Source organism: Hippoglossus stenolepis, chromosome 17 (genome assembly GCF_022539355.2).
Source record: "Hippoglossus stenolepis isolate QCI-W04-F060 chromosome 17, HSTE1.2, whole genome shotgun sequence".
In the NCBI taxonomy this organism is placed as follows: domain Eukaryota; kingdom Metazoa; phylum Chordata; class Actinopteri; order Pleuronectiformes; family Pleuronectidae; genus Hippoglossus; species Hippoglossus stenolepis.
In genome coordinates this window covers 15936977-15956435 of record NC_061499.1, presented here as the reverse complement: position 1 = coordinate 15956435, position 19459 = coordinate 15936977, and the positions used below count along the sequence as shown (strand labels likewise).

The window sequence follows — 19459 nt, the reverse complement described above, 5'->3', positions numbered from 1 at the left end:
GGACACACACACACACACACACACACACACACACACACACACACACACACACACACACACACACACACACACACACACACACACACACACACACACACACACACACACACACAGCTATTATATGGCTAGAAATACTTTGAGTCATGTGGCTGAGGTCAAACACCGGGACCCTGGGATCTAAACCCGTACTGAAAGATTGCGTCTCAGACTCTGACTGGAAACTAAAGAAAGAGATGATGGAGCGTCGGACAGTTACGCGAAACAACTCTCTCCTGTCTCTTTTGAGAGCAGGAGAGGGCGAGAAGAGAAGGTGTCAAGTAAGGAGAGGGAAACTCAGCTTCTGGAGCGACGCCAGGTATTGTGTAAGCGGTTTTACAGTCGGCTGGCACACCTTGGGTTTGAAAGGGGTACAACACGCTGTTGCATAAACAATGAGCTGGAATCACTGCTGGGGGAAAAACGCGCTCTCTCCTCACAGCCTGAGCCGGCAGGTGTCAGAGGAGGAATGAGCTCAGCTAAACTCCACTGAGAGATAACAACTTAGCACAGGCGTCCAGTCTTTCTCTTCAAACAAAGAGGTAGAAATAAAAAAACTGTTCGATGGCAGTAAAACAAAGTGGCAGCAGGTAAACGGAGCACAATACTCGTGCTGTGTAAACCTGCCAATGAGATGAACGGAAAACGCGAGCTGATGTCACGTGAATAAAACCTCTTACACCCAATTTTATTTTTTCACAAATACGCAATCATTGGTTGAGATCATTCAAGAGCTTTTGATTTATTTATTTTTTAAAATCTGGATGAAGTTTAAAGTGCAGGGTGATTCAGGTTGAACTCGAGGCAAAGAGACAAAGTTCCTGACATGGACGATTCATTCAGTTCCAATCGCGTGAAAGGTCACGCTCTCAGTTTAAGGCACATCCAGCAAAAATAGAAAAATAAACTTTCTTCTAATAATCTAAAGCAAGAAATAAAAACTGTCCTTTTTGTCTGTGCATGTAATTAACATCTAATTTATCCAAAATGTTGACTTGTCCAGACCATCAAAAAAGAACCGCTGTACAGATCCACACTCATGAACGAGTACAAGTGAGAAAAGAAAAGTCTCTTGTTATCCACATTCACTGAGGATCTGTGTTATGAGTTTTCAGGGCTGGAAGAGCTTTTCATCCTTTTGAAATTTAACAGCTTCGACAAATTATGATTCGCAGGAATTAATGGAACTCAGTGGGAAGCGAATCAGTATCCCAAGGAGAGACGATCCCAGAAGAATCCCAGTGAAAGTGGAAAAAAATATTTGTGATTCTATAAAGACGAGCAGGAAAATTCCAGTTGTGAGAGCAGACCATCGGTGGGAGCCTGAATAAACGTGCGTGTGGTCCGGAGTCAGCTCAGTTGCTAAAGTTTCACCGGTACTTCCTCGTGTGTCGTCCTGGCGTCTTGGGAGGACTCCTGGAAAGTTTCTGTGCTGCCCGGGGCGACGGCGTCCTCTGGGAGGGTCTCTGCTGCAGACACAGGAGCATCAGCTGAACCCTGAGATCCACAGGCTGGATCCGTCTTCCTCTTCTTCTTCACATGATAGTGATGCTTCTTGGACTTCAGGTGAGCTGCAGGTGAAGAAAATAAAAACAGAGGACACTGGTTAGATGTTGGAAATCTGTGACACCAGGGATTATGTAGAAAAAGTATACAAAACTATCACAAGTCATTTCTTCATGTCTGGTTCGTGTATGATGTGGGTGGACTGCCTCACCTGTCCACTCGAGGTCACCGATAATCACTTTGTCACACAAGTCACACGTGTGGAGGCTCCGTTTGTTTTTCTGCCCCGCCTCCTGCACTCTGATTGGTGGAATTGTCGGCTCCTCACCCTGATTGGTTGAAACACAGAGTTTTTAGCTTGGTAGAGGGTTCATGAAATGTTCAGTTGTATCAAAACCACTCCGTTCTTCACTCATTCATGAATATTGAGCAAAATTGATTTCGAACGTCACCACGGCAGGTGTGCTGCAGGCGTCCCACACTTTTCCAGGTCAATTTCGGCAAAAATTCAAGGATGCTTTTCGGCTAAGTTTGAGACATGGATCTAATTTTTTCTCTTCATTGAGAACTTGAGCATGAAAGTGGGAGTGGGGGCAGACATGCAGCAAAGGCCCCGAAGCTGTGGCCCCTGCAGGACGGGTCAAGTGTTCATATACGGATCGTGGTTTATTACTGCTAACACTATAAACTTTCATCATGAGAACCCATAAGCTTTATAGACAACATGGTTGTTTTAAAATGCAATTCAAAAACAAATTTCCTGTTTTTTTTATGCCACTTAACCTCTTGGATTAAGAAAATAAATCACTTCTTCTTTGCTGGTCACTAAAACAGTACTTGCCAGTGGCAGTCCAGCGCAACAGCTTTTTGGAGCAGAGAAGAAGAAGCGATTTCCAAGTGAAACTAATGTACTTTAAAGATGCGGCAACGGATCGTTACATTGATTCACCTACTCATACGACCCGGAATTTTCTTCAATATCGGAGCCATTTCTGATGCTGCTATCTGTATCTGCTCTACTAAGCAGGTTCTCTCAACAGATGCTAGCTTATCTTTTCCTAAGTTGTATTTTCAGTCCTGTGTGAACTGACATTCAAAGAAATGCTCTGACCAACGATCAGCGACAGGTTGGACTGAACCAACTCCGCAGTTCGTCCCATAATGTATTTTATTACTCGTTTGTGTCAGTTACTCAATTGATACGAGCTGCTCAAATATAATCCCCTGACTGAGGAGACTGTATGAGGACACATTTATTTTTATAAAGACGATAAGTGGGGTAGTTAAACCATGGCTAATTTAATAAGGAGGTGCATTTGCTCTATTTCACTTTCTCCATTGCTCAGGTGCCTCGGGGCGTGAATATGTGAACACCTCAACTCAGCTGTCCTGTGGTACAGTGACAACTAACTGTGTGGTCTCTTTTTCTCCATTACACAGCAGAGCAAAACATTATATTGTACAAGTTGAGCGATGGAGAATTATTCATATGTTGAAGAGCTGAGAGACGTTGGGAGACGCACATGCAGAGAGCGACACAAAACCGCTTTACTATCATTAGAGAACTTCACCTTCTATTTTTGCAGATAATACTGAATATGCCTTAATTTTCGCTCTCAAGTTCCCAAACATTTAATGATTTCAAGAACGTGTAGGAGCCTTGGTAATATCACACCACAGCAAATTAGTAATGAATTATAAAATGTGCTCATGCCTTGGTTGTACTTTTTTTTACACTCATCATATGAAATGTTGGGGGAACAATTTACTGTTGTGCACTGAGGCAAACAGGGAGTGATTTTGGACACAGCACTGGTTTTATCAATTGTATGACATGGAGCAGGAGATGAAAAGGAAAGAGACATAAAAGGCGACGTGAAGCAAAATTAGGTTGAAGGCGAAAGCAGAAAAAAACTAATATGGGAGACGAATACAGTTAAAGTTGGAAACTAGAATTACCAGCCCCCCCCCTTGATCAGCAAAGGTGCAGGAGACATGCAAGTCACTTTCTGGTGCTGGGTTACGACCAGAAAAGGGTTTTCACTGAACATTATGATGTAACAGTGAGGTTGACCTTTGACCTTTTGGAAATAACACATCTTCACTAAATCAGTTTATCCCGTTTGACATTTTTATGAAAATCAGTCAAGATTAGCACATTAACTCTTGAGTTATAGCCATAAACATGGTTTTGTGAGGTCAGGGTGACCTTTGACCGCACAAATCTAAATCAGTTCATCCCTGAGTCCAAGTGAACATTTTTTCCAAATTTAAAGAGTTTTCCTCGAGGCGTTCCCGCGACATCATGTTCATGAGAATGGGAAGGACAGAGAGGGAACACAAAATGAAATTATGCAATTAAAGAAGAAAAAGAAGGGGAAAAAAAGGGAGTGAAAAAGAAAAACAATGAGGGAGCATGAAGGAAGGAAGAAATTAGAAGTAAACAGGGATAAGAAAAATAAGTAGCCGTGAATAAGCTACACCTGGATAAAAGAAGCAGAGGAATGAAGTAAGGACCATGGGCAAAGCAAAAAGGGAAAGAAATGGACACATTGGGAAATGAGAGGAAAAAAAACGAGAGTTAATATAAAAAAGTGACCATAGAAAAGAGGAAAAATGGAGAAGAATAAAGGAAAGAATGAAGGAAAGGAGCAAGGAACGTAGCAGGAAACAAAGCAAATAAAGAAGGGGTCTAATTAGGATGTGGGACGAAGGGACAATATGTTGGAGAAAAAAAAGAAAGCAAAATGGAAAGAAGTAATTAAAAAGGGAGGGGCGGTGAAGCAGAGGGAGAAGGAACAAAAGAGAGAGAGAAAGGGAAGAAGAAGCTGCTGATTTAGAACACTGAGGCCCCACCTTACTGAGACTGTCCAGTATCTGCAGTGCAGGGTTCAGCACCGTCTCCTCCCACCTCGACACGTCCGTCACATCCAGGCCATACACTGGTGGCACGTTGTCTCCCGGACCTACACACACACACATCCACACAGACACAGGTCAGACACACACACACACACACACACACACACAGAGAGATAGCACACACAATTTTTACAAGGGCAACACAGGCTGCCAGTAAATATAATGGATATTTTGTTTTAGTGTTTCCACATTCATTTTTATTGGACATGTGGAGAAGCCTCTGACAACACTATCTCACTGCAACTCTTACGTTGTGTTAGTGACTCTATTTCTTTACATTTTATTAAAATGAAGGTTTTCTCATAGAAAACCAATGTACTGACAACATTTGACATCCAAAGAGTCAGATGCACTGCACCATGCAGCATATCAGAGAGGTTGACGCTGATATAAATCTACTGGTTTGCAAATTACGTAGCTGATTTTTTTATATCTAATTAGAAACAAACCAGTGAGCGAGTGTAGCTCAGAAACACTGAGGTCGACTTCAGGATGAATCCAATGCATACTGGGAAATTTACAGTAGCAGTGATGTGATGCCGGAGCTGCACCCTGAAGCTCTGTCAACCTGCTGACTCACACTGGCTCGATAATGTCTCTCCCTCCCTCCCTCCCTCCCTCCCTCCCTCTCTCCCGTCCCTCTCTCCCGTCCCTCCTGTGCACCATCTCTCTCTCTCTCTGTCTCTCTCTCTCTGGCCATCAGTCGCGCTTTGGCTTTCACTCACTCTCCCATTCTCCCTCTCCCCCCCTTCTCCAACTGTTCCACCCCCATGTTTTCTATTTTACATCAGTCAGCAGTCTCCAGGCCTCAGCACTAAACTGCAGGACCCGTCCCTGCCCTGCTGGTCTGTCCTGCTGGTCTGTCTCTCTGTCTGTCTCTCTGTCTGTCTGCATCGAGAGCCCCTGTCCCTGATTGACTGAGGACACACAGATGATGTTTGCAACTTGTAGAGAAGCTGCAGCTGTATGTAAACCAAGTCAGATGTTTGGCATAAATATTTCATGTGTAATGCACCTACAGTTAATTAATTGTTATATCCAGATGAAAATGTGAACAGGAAAAAAGGGCTGGGCAATAAAACAATTTCAATAAATATCGCTATATAATTTTCAGCAATGGCAATATAAACAAATATATAAAGAAATAATGCTGATGCACCGAGAGGAGGTTTAACACATGAATGATCGACCAGATGTTTTGCTGTTTATCAAGTGTTTGTCAAATTCTGCTCATAAAGAAGAGTTTAAAGCTGAGGAGCAAAAATCTGTCTTTAAACTTATATAAATAATAATGTGACATATACTGTGATAATTATCAATAATGATATGACAAATTGTATTTATATATATTTTTTGAGGCAAAGAGAAAGAATTAAGTAAAAGGGAAAATAAAGAGGGAAATCACAATAAAAAGGTTTAGCTCTAGTGTGGGCCTCTCATGTATTAGCAAACGCAACATGAACAAATATTTATTCCACTAGATGATGAAAATAAGATGTTTAACCTGTTTTCCAAGTAACGTCTCTTTCTCAGAATAAGAACAAACATTAAATCGGCTGGTTGCCTGGATATGAGCCAGAGTCAAAACTTCAGCAGAGCTGAGTTGTAAGACAAGAGTTATTGCCATATAATTTCCTTCAAAAGCAATCTGTCTACTAATCAGAAATGTCTGTGTGTAATCGGTCATATCTTGAGAACCGTTATCAGCTTCACACTTGGCATGTGTTTTGTTAAAGGCCCAAGAAAGTGTCAAATTTAGTCCGATTTGGAAATGCCAAATAAATAAACAGGCAAACGGCACTCTGTAGCAGTGGACTGGCTTGGACTCATCAACGTAAGAGATGTGGTCCCTTACGACAATGGGTGCGCTCACTACAAAGACAACAACTGATTCTCCAGTTCAGGGTTCTGCGCACAAGTCGAGCTTCACTGAACTTTGTGCAGCAGCGGCACAGAAGCTCCAGGGTTCTGTGGACTGAGTCCTTTATTTGCTCAAACACTGCAGGTCACTTTTGGGGTTTCAGAAAGAAAGCTGCAACCAGCATCACCACAGGCCAAACAAACAGCCCATTCCAAACAGCTTACGACAGCCACTGCACTAGTGTAACAAAAGTTCAATATATAGCAATATAACGTTGCGCATTGCACATATAACACATATGATTTTTAATATAAGAATTTATATTTTCCACATCCGGTTTGTGAAATGTGTGAAATGTCGTGGAGACCGCACAAAAGCAGTTTTAACCACAATCATCTCTTTTGTTTCTTTCTCTCAGGAGCAATAATCTGCCTTTGAACGGATTTACATTGAATAATGACTGAATATTTATCGTGATTATTATTCTCAAAATCATGGTTGATCATCTCGTCAGATAAAAAAACAAAAAACAGTTACATTGTGCAGTAGAGGGAGTAGTTCTTCATCAAGTTAGCAGAGTTTTTAGTGAATGACGATTCGAGTCATGTGACATCACACGAGGCGATTCACCATATTTCCCACTGCTCCTTCTGCAGCCACAAACCTGCCTGAGGCCTAGAGCCATCTGTAGTGCCGCTCCTTGTGACCTATAAATGTGGATAATCAGCAGAGTTCCCCTATAACATGCTGATCTTAGAAAGGATAAACGATGTTCGCCATGCTGATTCAATGTTTCAGCATGCTGAAGCCAGGGTTGTCCGTCTGACTTTAAAATGGGTCCTAAGGAGGATTGGTGTCATAAGATGTGTATCAAAAGATTTAACTCTAATCTATCTAATTCAAGCTATTTTGACATTTCATAAAAAAAAATTTAAAAATTAAAGTCGATCTCATGGTGGCGCTAGAGCAAGAGAGAGGATGATCACCGAAACCATTAGGATATATTGATTAGGAGCCATGAATCCACACTGCCGCCCTTGGAGCTGTCATGACTAAAAATTCAAACTGAGACACAAACCTGGCTCCAGCTGCCTTCAGGTGCAGTTTTTTTTTTTTTGCATTTATTATCTGTGTGTTAAGCACATACACTCAGGTAAATGAATCCCATTAACCTGCAGGCACGGTTAGCCAACTCAATTATGACTTAATCCCTTTCCACAGCCAGCCAGAGCTTTGGAGTGGAGGGCAGCAGACAACCTTTAGACTGGAGTCACTCACTCTACTGGGACTCCATCATTACTGAGGAGTACAACGTGCTAACTGTATAACTACACCGCTCACAGTATTGCCTCTATCAGAGGAATGTGTGTGTCTGAGTGCCTGTGTGCGTATGTGTGTGCGTATGTGTGTGTGTGTGTGTGTGTGTGTGTGCGTGAGTGTGAGCGAACAATGGGCGTCTTCACACAGACATGCACAAGAGCTGTGAAGTGAAATTCAGTGCTCAGTGTGAACCACATTTTTACCCTGGTCTAAATTTGTCTTCCGTCGGTTTTAATTCCCAATGAGCCACATTTTTAACATGTGATGTATTTCATTCATTTCACGCGGAGTCTCGCTGTGCTTAACTGAATAACTGACAAAGGGTGTAAAAGCTCAATAAATACTAGAATGTGACCAGTAGAGCGCATACAGCTATACAGTAGATATCAGCTCCCTAAATGTGCCTGATTCTTTAAAAATTTTCAAAAATGTGGAAAGCCGCCCTGTCTCGAAATGCTCTGGATCCGCCCTTTTAATCTAATCTGCTCCACCAGTTACTGTGTTCTTACTCAGCCCATACTCCTCATTTCAGCCAAGTTTCAATAAAATCAGTTCTGTAGTATTTTGTGTAATCCAGCAAACACCCACAAACAGCAGAGAAAACACAACCTCCTTTGAAGAGGGGCTAAAGATCCTTGATCACAGTGTCTCAGTTCTCCTGCACCAGCATCTAGTGGCTTCCCAGTGTGTGTGTTGTCTGTGGACACTCCTAATCCCAAACCTCCGTCCTGCACGTGTGTTTACACAATCATACAGTGGGTCGGTTTGTCAGGTTGTGTTTCTTTAAAAACAGCAGTGACTGTTAATGAAAGCCTCAGGTTTCACTAGTGTGGTTACTGTTTATGTATGTGTGTGTGTGTGTGTGTGTGTGTGTGTGTGTGTGTGTGTGTGTGTGTGTGTGTGTGTGTGTGTGTAAGAGAGGAAGTCTTTTGTGTTTGTGATCGAATAGTGGGCAGGTGGTGGTGGTGGTGGCGGCGAGCGTCACCTGGCATACCTCAACCAGATGCAGAGCTGGAGCTCATCTGTGCCCTCGCCACTATCTCTCTCCTTACTCTCCTCTTTTATCTCACTTAACGCCGCCACCAGCCCTCCCACAATTCCCGTCTGCAATCACCAGCCTCCCACTGGGCAGAGTGGAGTGGCGGTAAATAAAAGGGACCTACTGTATGGTGGGTTGCCAGATGCTATATGGAACCATCCGCCCCCTCCACCAGTCGTGTTTGGGATCTGGTGAAATTTAACTCTGCTAATCCGCTCTGCAGTGAATGAGGGCTGATAAGAAATGCTGCAGGGACAAAGAGCAGGGTGGTCCGTGCACACACACACACACACACACACACAGCACTGCCTTTGGCCTTGCCAAGAAGAAAAAGCATCTCCTGTCATTGGGCAGCTGCTTGTCTGTGTGGGTGTGTGTGTGTGTGTGTGTGTGTGTGTGTAATGAAACAGTAGTCCACCTGTTGCAACAAATGGACCAGTAGTCACTTGCCGCCTCATGTTGGCTGAGTGAGGATATATAGGCTTGTGTGCGCTCTGCTATAAAAACCCAACAACCAGAGGCTCCCCTCCTTCCAGCTGTGCATCCTACACTGTTGTCTCAACACTGGAGCACGACAGCTGCCTCCGTTCACACAACGGCCTCCTTCCCCTTTCCTGCAGTTCCTCTTCCACTTTTTACTCCCGCACGTCTTTCATTATCTCGTGTTGATGTTTAACATGTCTAGAGCAGGTTAAGTATCATGGAGCAAGCCTATTTTCGGAAAATGTGGCCTAAGATTAGAAAATTAGGCAGAATTTTAAATGTTTTCTTGGTTCCATATGTCCATATCAATTATCTATGAGCTAACTCTTATATAATACAAAGCAAGTTTTGAGTGAATCTGAAATTCAAACGGTCTCCTGCTGTCCAAAGCTCCTAGGACTGATTCCATGGTGTTCCACTTCCCGCTGGGGTCTAAGCGCCAATGTCTTCTCCCCTGTTCACTACAAATGTAATTTAATTCTAATCCTTTCAAGTCTAATTCTTCGTATGCCTCCTAAATCACATGCATTTCCTGCTTTCTCTAGGCTCACTAGCTCATTCTCTCTCAATCACCTGTGAGCTGCCAAAGTTTAAAATGTACCGCAATCAATGAAATGTATAAAAAAAAAAAGAATAACATTTTTAAATCGATTAGTACATCTTTGCAATTCATTGCCGCAAAATGGCTTTTCTGTTTTATGAATATATCAAGGTTGTCTTTTGGTCTGGAAAAGACTAAGTGGTGAAATGTTACAATGTTCCCTTGAACTAGGAACATTGCGGCTACTTTTAACCTCAATAGCTCAATTTTTTTAGTCTGTCTTCTAGAGTGGCAGCATGACCCAACTGATTTGTCTATAATCAAGGTAGCCGACGAAGGTATCACATCAAGGTTTATCTGTAAACTCTATCAACCTTCATAATGTTTTACTCTTCTGTTGGAAGATTGTCGCACTTCCATGAGAACTTAGTGCAGATATGTCAGTACCAGCTGATAACTGACAAGGAACTGCAGGACAGAAATTTAACCAAAGCAAACAGCATGAAACCATTACATAGACAACTCTTTGAAAACATTTGCTTATGTTGCATGCTTAGGTAATAGGTGATTTTGTGTTTGTTAGTGAATGACTTTGTATCCTGTGGTGTTTTTATGAGCTGCTATGGTGATAAGAGAGCAATGGAGACGAGCAACAAGGGCCCTGTCTGGCGTCGAACCAAGGATGTTGTGGTTACACATCCCTGCAACAACCCGGCTATTTTTATTCTGGATTTATGGGGGTTCCTGCTGAAGGGAAGGACTGTTTTCTCTTTCCTCAACACACCGACACTCATTGTCAGCTGACAAAACAATTTATGCAATACCGCGGAATTCTCACCTTCTGCAGGCCTCTCATGTCTCTCCCCTCCTACAGGAGGTGACAGCGAGGTCACTGCAGTCACAACAACACTCGCTCCACTATCTCCGCTGGATGAGGTGGTATTAGTCTGTGCATGTGCGTCCAGTGAGAGCTTTGCACGTGCTCGAAGACCAGGTCGGAAACTCGCCCCCCCCACCTGTTGGCCCAGCTGGGTTGGTTTACCTGCGCTCTCTATCCACCCAGCGATCCATGCGTCGTTCCTCTTTCCCTCTCCGTCTCCCTCCATCTAGTCTGATGGAGACTCAGGGTATCAGGCTGCCATTGGCCACATGTCTCACACATGAACCCCCTCTGCTGTCTACCCATTACCCCTTCGCTACGGGAAACAACAACAACCTCTGGCTACAACCTACACACTGAAAATGTAAAGTTTCGATAAAGATGTCGATCGGCGACATACTTGTTTCGTGGAATTGGCCATTCAAAGATAGAGTTGGAAATCCTAGAAAAGCCAGAAAACGTTGAAAAAGTGCAAGCGATACATCCCGCCCCCTCCCATCGGCCCACTCGTCAAAGCTTCACCCCCAAACACATGAATGTGCACTCGCGACTCGCTTGCTAGCTTCTGACTATCGTCTCTGCCTCTCCAGCTGACGACGGTCATGTGCAGTGAGAGGGCAGGGTGCGAGAAGGCCGGCGGGTCGGTTAGTGGTACAACTGCGTATCATTTCATTCTGATGTTAAATGAAAGGATCGGTCGGGTTTATTACAGTCCTGTGAGGGCCACACACACCAGCTATTTTTCTTGTTCTTTTCAGACAACTTTATTAATTTATGGCTATTGGGACGTGAAGAGGTTTTTAAAAAAAAAATAAGTGTTTCAGATACAAATTACCACCCCCTACCGTTATATGACCCTTCATTTTAAATCTTCCACCCTAACAAGTTCCAGCAAACACTATTTTGCATCCTGAGCTAAACGCTTCCTGACACAACTGTGATTGGTTGAAGAAACATAAACAAGCCAGTGCAGTCAGACCATTCTCCGGTGCTGACACAGCACTTTGGCAATGCAAGACTACCCTCCATCCAGCCATCCTTTACTCACTCACTCCAGGGACTAAACAGACAACTACACCCCGGTTACTTAACACTCACGAGGCCTCAGTCCAACCACATGAGTATCCTGCTTACAGGTAGAGTGTGTGGGCTTGTCTGCCACTCTTTTGGGACTTAATTATTATTATTTTTTTAAATAAATTAAACTCTGCAGTCTCTGGGGTAGTTTGCGTAATATCTGGCACTTATTAATATGAATGTAACCTCAAATTAAAATTTTCTTTAAGAGTAATTAAATCCACTAATTAAACACACAGACACATCCTATAAGCATACACCCACATACAGATGCACTTAAAGCAAAGACCACTTAAGCTTGATTTAATTTGAGCTGCCTGACCTGGTGTTACAATCCCCAGAGCGGCCAGAGTCGAGACCATCAAGAACCACGTGACCTGCTGGGGAGTATTTAAGACACTGAACTCCCACCTGCTCGCTCACCATCACTGTCTCAAAGTGTGGACTGAAAACGGGGTTGAACCATGGCGCATGTGACGTTGTCTCTTTCTGTATATTCACGTATATGTCCTGTCATTTTATCACTTCTCATTGGGTTTTTAATACCATTCGTCTTTCCCTTTGACCCACTAGTCTCTGGACGCTCGGTTTGGTCCCCGCAGCCCTCAGTGACCCTGTTGCCTAAGTTTGGGTGGTCGGGGCAAATTCCCTGCAGCTATGTAATGCTTCAAGAGATTAGCCTGCTCAGCTGAGGCCTGCTGGCATCTGTGTGTGTGAGTGAGTGTGTGTGTGTGTGTGGCTCGGATGAAACAAAAAAAAGAGGTCAGCAGTCACAGCAAGAGGGGACGGAGACCAGAGACGATGCTGGGCAGAGAGGTGGGACGAAAGGGGCTAACGGGGTTAAAGAGTGGGAGGGATGTTTCGGAACAAAAGTGAATATGTCGAAGCGCTGGCAATGAAAAAGCACCTGAAAATGGGTGTTTACATATGAGAGCACGATCCTGGTGATGTTTTCGCTGACCTTTTCAAAAGGACATCCCTGCATTTGTCCACCAATGTGATATTCTCGTATTTCAGTCCAACTAGAAGATTGATCATAGGATATTTTGCCCACTATCTGGAGGAGTTGTGGGAAACAGACTGACGTTTAATACAGTATCAATGTACTTTTTTTATCTAATGATCTTAACCCACTAGGCAACATTATGGCATCTCCAGTAAAAGGCCTTCAAACCTATGGATCTACAACTTCAACTGGACATTTTTCTATCTTGTCACTGTTACCTAGAGCAACACATCAATGCATTTAAAAAAAAAAAAAAATGCAGATCCTTGTTTACTAATGCCAGAATCCGCCTCTAGGACCCAGAAGACTCCTGCAGATTCTGCAAACACAACAGAAATGACAGGGACACTTGAAGAGGAGTTGGAGTGTGTTTTGAGGAGTGTCCTTACAGACTTCAAGAGGTGGGAAGTGTAATGTTGCAGACTGCCGTCAGTTATCTTACGGAGTTGAGGAACACTTAAAAACCTAAAGTAAACATAGAAAGTGGTCTCCTGGAAATCCCTGTAGCTACTGCAGTGAACTGTACAGCAGGAGATACAATAGCTACAGAGAGTTTCAGGGAATGACTTTATGTGTTCACTTGTGGTCTACAGTGTTTGAGATGATTTGTGATAGTTTTTTTGAGGGCTGTAGGACTCATGCCCCCCGTCCTGATTGCTGTTCTTGTCACACTCTTTATTTCCCATATAACTACAACTGAGGTGGTGAGCAAAATGTTCTGTTATATAGTGCAGTGATCGTTCTAAACCTGCCTGTATGTAATGGGCTGTTTGTTTGGCCTGTGGTAAAGCTGGTTGCAGCTTTCTTTCTGAAACTGTAAAAGTGATGAACTGCAGCAAGAAAAGAGCGACTGCTGGCCTCAGTCCACAGAACCTGAATCTGCTCCACCGCTGCTGCACAAAGAGCGCTGGTTGCCGGTTTATTAAATTATTTTTGATATCGAACATATCGTGTTTCCAAATCGCACCAATTTTGACACTGCACTTCCTTGGGCCCTTAAAAAGTACACATGCCAAGAGTGAAGCCGATAAGATGAACGGTTCTCAAGAAATGTGTTCAACATAGAGACAGAGGTATCTGGAATTAGTAGATAGTTAAATAGTCAGGAAATAGGGAAAATTATGAAAATAAGAACCTCTTAGACCTTCACAGTTTGGAGATCCTGCACAAAAAGACATTCAAAGTATGTCAGGTGACTTTTGAGAAGTGTCAGCACCAAATGTTGTATCTGTTAACAACCAACAGAGATTTTACAAAAAGTTTGTTTCTGACTTTTAACACTGACACCTGCATAGCCAGACCTATTTTTGGCAGAAACCTCTCCCGCAAATTCTTCTGAACCTAAACTTTCTGAGCTGACATCTGAGCAGAGAATCCATGTGAGTTTACATGGGCTGTTCTAAGGAAACATACACAGCCTGAAACATAGGCACAATAGCTCAGACAACTCCAGACAGATTACTGCATATATTAAAGAGCAGTAACACACACACACACATGTGATGAAGACCATATGGTGCGTGCAGCGGGTAGGCAGGCAGTCAGAAAGAGGGGTATTGAGGTTTAGGGCCTGGCGTGGCCTAAGCCACTTGGGCCTAACAGGATTAGGAGGCTGGGTTACTGCAGGGCATGTTGCTGGTGGGACGAAGAGGCCAGGTTTCCATTTGAGGCCGAGAAACACACAGAGCCTTTATATACATTTTAAAACACGACTGACTTCCGCGGGTTGCGACGAGGGTGGGGAATCCCCTCCTGCCAAACACAGGCTGATCTTGGCTGTGCTGGCTGTATTTATCCATTCTGCTGTGCCAGACACAGAAGCAGGTAACAGTTCATTTCTATGCATTTGGTGGCACAGGGGACTCTGTGCTGGGAAAGAGGGTCAGCTGCAGGTGTTTGTCAGGGATGGTCTTGAAACGTTATTCTCCAAGTTAAAATGTAACATCAACTCAAGAAGGCTGCATTTAATCTAATCTGATTTTGTGCCTGTAAAAAAAAAATAATCCAATGTCCACAAGTGAAATATGAAATGCTTTCAAATTTCTTACATGGCCAAATTGATTTAAGGTATAAAGAGGCCGTAAATGTTGGGAACATAATACATTTTTAGCAAAGTGAGAAAGAAAAAAATTAGCTTTAAACAATAAACAATTTTATTATAGAAAATTTGAAATCTTTTGACTTAAAATCAAGGCAAGAAATGATTGTTTAGAAAGTGACAAGACCCCACTAATGTTCAAATGCATGCACACACACAAACCACTGTATCCTGGTAGCACAGTCCAGTGTCTCAGAGGTTTATTGGTAAAGCTAATGGAGTGCATGAATCACATCTTGTTAAAGAGAGTGCTGATTGCTAAGGAACTGTAGAAGACACACAAAGACACACACACACACAAAGACACACACACACACAAAGCACACACACACACACACACACACACACACACACACACACACACACACACACACACACACACACACACACACACACACACACACACACACACACACACACACACACACACAGGTTACTCACGTTTAAGAAAGCGGTTTCGGACCCATTTATTCTGTTTGCGGGCGTAGCGCTTCGTAGCGATCTTCACAGCTTCTACACCTGGACACAGTTTGAAAGAGGATGTTACAGATGAAAAGAAGAAATAATCTTTTAATACATTCTTTTGGTTGGTCAGTCATCCAGTTGACCAACCAATGAATCTTAATCCATCACTGTGACAATGATCAGGTATTTTTCTGACCTTTGACTCGTAGTGCGTCTTTCTCTTGCTGGGTGCTGCTTTCCGGAGCGGTCAGGTAGGCATGAAACTCCTTAAAACCGATCGACTGGAAAATCCCAAGTTGATAGCTCTGGCTGGAGAAGAGAAAAGGAAAGGAGGGGAGAGGAGAGGAGAGAAGGAAACAAAACATTATCCATACAAAAAGTTTCCATCTGCAATTTGACATTTCTAGATACCCAGTGGTGACTCATGCCACCTTCTCCTGCTCCTCCTCGTCTCTTGTTCTGTCCCTGAACAAAGAATATCAGGCTGAGCAGATGTGAGGCCCTCGCGGGGACAAAGTGACAGAATGGCATAGAAAAAAACTGAATGGCACTGGCAGAGGCACCCACAGGTGAAGGAATTGACAGTTTGGGGCAGAAGCCCGCTTACCTCTGCACATGTACACAGAGCATTTCCATCAATATCAGAACACTGCTTCTATTTGAGACCGAGCTGTTTAGTCATAGCTCATCTATCTGCATATGTGTTGAGTTCAATTACTTGAATATTTTCTGAATCTGCAAGTTTTCTATAGTTTAGAAAAAACAAAGCTTTTTTTATTTTCATTGTTGAAAATATTAAAAACGAACAAGGACCAAACACTGTAAAAATACTTACTATACTTAGTATGTTGGGCCCAATACTTCTTAACAAAAACAAGAGGAGGAAATAACAAAAATAAATCTGGCTAGACGGGCAGAGACAGAAATTTGAGAATAGCAGCAGAGCACAGGAAATGTAGAGTCAATGGAGGGAGGAAAAGAAAGACAGAAGAGAGGGGAGGGTGGGAGAGATCTGACCTTGATGTCTGGCCACAGCAGCCAGCCGGGGATGGAGACATGAGGGTAAAGGAGAGACGGACAGAGAGAGAGAGCGAGAGATAGAGCGAGAGAGTGGGGTAAAGGGGTAAAGTGCTTGGGTGATCAGATTGCTGAGAGGGCAATAGTGGCAGAGATGGAGGGGTGGGGTGGGGTGGGGGCAGAAAGAAGGAGGAGGAGGAGGAGCAGGCTGGTTGATGAGGTGGGATGGGGTGATGGGGTGATGAAAGTAAGGAGGGACTAAAGAAGGGAACTGGCAGCTTCCTGGGCAACGTTCCACCAATGCATCAATACACTGCAGCCACACCCCAACACACACACACACACACACACACACACACACACACACACACACACACACACACACACACACACACACACACACACACACACACACACACACACACACACACACACACACACACACACACACACACACACACACACACAATGTCAATATCTACTGCCACACACACACACACAGCAGCATGTTCCATCTGTTGCAGCTATTAGTGAAGCTCATATATGTGTATAAATATTACAGGTCGTAATAGTTCTACTGTAAAATTATGCATATATTTTACACGCCCAGAAAATAGAAAAAATCTTTCCATATAGATAAACCAAAAAAGGAAAATAAAGCAGATTTTGCCTGATTTACCTCGTGTATTGCACCATATGGTGAGTGGGCAGCTCCTGTAGCTAAATCTAGAAATGTCCAGGAGGAGATAATGAGGAGACTGTCGGAGAACGTGCTTGTTGCTAGAAAGTAAAAATAAAGATTGCTGAATCAGTTGGTGTGTGTGTCTGTGAGTGGAAATGTCAATCATGACATGTAGTGCTTGAACATGACGGAGCAAAAAGTAAATACACACAAACCAATGCTCTGCTGGATCAGGTCAAACATCACAATGTCTGCGTTTTTCTCCACAAATTATAAAAATGCCGTAGAAGTGAAAGTTGTTCAGACATTGGTTATGGTTTTTACCACGTGTATTTCACAATTCATCTATGGATACAGATCCTCTATTGCTTCCAGTAATGGGCCTCTGTGTCAAAAACGTGATGTATGCTAAGTTATTTGTGTCGGACTGACCATGTGTCCATACATGGATCCCCTTTTTCTCAACCAATTGGTGGACCGGAAAAACAGGCAGCATGATGTGTGATCAGAGACTTAGACCAATCGGTTTCAAGTTCTTGGCTTCCAGAAATGTTATACAAGAAATATGTAACAATTTTTACGAGACCCTTGACTGACTTAACTGTGGTGAGATTGTCTCCATATATTGTAAACAATATTTTCTAGCCCAATGCCATTAGAAATTCCAGTAAATTCCAGATATGATGTTTTAATGAGAAAAAATGAAGTCTTACATGAGGCCACTTGAGTTCAACCTGTAGCCTTGATATGGACCTGATATGATATGACCTCAGTCCTCATTTACTGAGCACCTTTAATCTGATCCGTCATTCATAGCAAGTCACAGCTAACAGCAGAGTTAGGTGTATCAGGTTTCTTGTTTCTCGTTTCTTCTTGGCGGCCATGCTGGAGGCACTGTTGTGGTTTTGGCAGAGGAATGACAATAAATCCAGGTTCAGTCTAGGAAACCTTCCAGACAGGACAGAATTCATTCTATCTATGGCAGCAGCAAGGTCGCACATGCACAACGTCGTTTCAGAGGGACAGCTACAAACTTTAGACCAAAGAGTGAAAGAGAAGTTCTCATGTGAGAGAGAGAGAGAACTGCATTGCATGTCACAATTGCAGGTATGTCCATAACTGCAGCTGAAAATATGAGGTCTGCATAAGCGGTAAAAACTGTATTGACGATAATGTGAGCAAGCTCGCTGTAAATAGTGCTGCACACAGTAAAGCAATGCAGTGACGCTGCAAATCCCACATTTTTTATGAGAAGTGTAAAAAATGTTTTGGTTTATAATTTAACTGTTGCAGGACAAATTAGATCATGGCATGCTGCCAAAGTCTACCCAATAACAAATGGGAAACACTGCTTTGACGTGTTGAGATAGGGCATTAGCCTTGGGCTGAGGTACGCTCTCAGATACATAGTGAACCAGGGACCCAACCAAACAGTCCCATTCATAGAACAGGAAACAGTGGATCTATACAAATAAAAGAGTGACGTAGCTTCAGGAATCTACTCACCATGTGCTTACTATTAAGGAAATGTCAGACACAAGTTCGTTATTGTCAGTGGGACAAAATGTCAGTCTTGAGTATATAGCCTCAATCAGAGGTGGGATCCTTTTTTTAAAGTTAAGTCTCACTTCTTTCTATTCACGTCCCAAGTCCAGTCTAGAGTCTTAAACTTTGAGTTTTGTGACTCCACACCTCTGGAGTCTTTAGTATCAGTGACACCATTGTACTGTAAGTCATTTGTTTCCCGGGCCACCAGTTCTTCCAGCGTGGGATAAAGGTCCTGAGTCCCAGAGGTAATAATCACCAATCACCAGACTCCCCTGGTAGTGCTAATATCCTGTGGAGGGCCTTATCTCTGCAATTATTAATAATCACCGAACATCCTGAAGAAAAATTGGTCCCATCTGATCTAAACTCGCAACAGTGTGGCCTGAATCTAAATTGGTCTGCAGGCCTTTGGGAAACAAGACCCACAGAACAGAGTGACCTGTCAGACTGGGAAGGAGAAATAAATAACTGGAGAGCTGCTGGGCCAAGTTCACTTTCGCTCCAATAGTCCTGGTTACATGGACGAGAGGAGTCAACTCTGAGTCCAGACTGAGCGTCTGGACCATAGATCAGGATGACAATGTGATCTTGAACTCTGTGCTTGGACATCCAAATCCTCAGACCACCTTGTAATGTTCAACAGCAATTACTGTGTGGGTCAGAGGAAAATGTCATATAACATATAACATAATGACCCATATAACAGATTCCAAGTCCTATTTTGTATTTGCTGAGATGGACTTGGGGTTTTTAAGGAATTCAGCCATCCAAAAATAAACTACAATTACCAGAATCATACGAGGTCACAATGACCTTTGACAACTGAAGCTAAATCAGATCTTGGAGTCCAAAGGACAACTGGTCAAACAGAAATTTCCTTTTCATAATGTTCAAGAGGCCCTTTTGTGAGGCCACCGTGACTTGCCCTTTTAACCACCAAAAATCAAATCTGTCATGGCTATCTTGAGCTATCGCGTA

The 19459-nt window shown here is 43.1% G+C and overlaps 1 protein-coding gene across 2 annotated transcripts in view; it reads right to left on the bottom strand.

Annotated features, from left to right (window-relative positions):
- Positions 1 to 753: 753 nt before the first annotated feature.
- trit1 (tRNA isopentenyltransferase 1) overlaps positions 754 to 19459 on the bottom strand; it is a 39455-nt gene continuing 20749 nt past the window's right edge. For both annotated transcript variants that reach the window (XM_035183440.2, XM_035183439.2), the window contains exons 7-11: positions 15431 to 15543; positions 15211 to 15288; positions 4399 to 4508; positions 1754 to 1871; positions 754 to 1607 (exon numbers count right to left, since the gene is read on the bottom strand). In XM_035183440.2, the coding sequence (XP_035039331.2) occupies positions 1399 to 1607; positions 1754 to 1871; positions 4399 to 4508; positions 15211 to 15288; positions 15431 to 15543 (628 nt within the window). In that variant the 3' untranslated portion in view covers positions 754 to 1398. The remainder of the gene's footprint in view (positions 1608 to 1753; positions 1872 to 4398; positions 4509 to 15210; positions 15289 to 15430; positions 15544 to 19459) is intronic.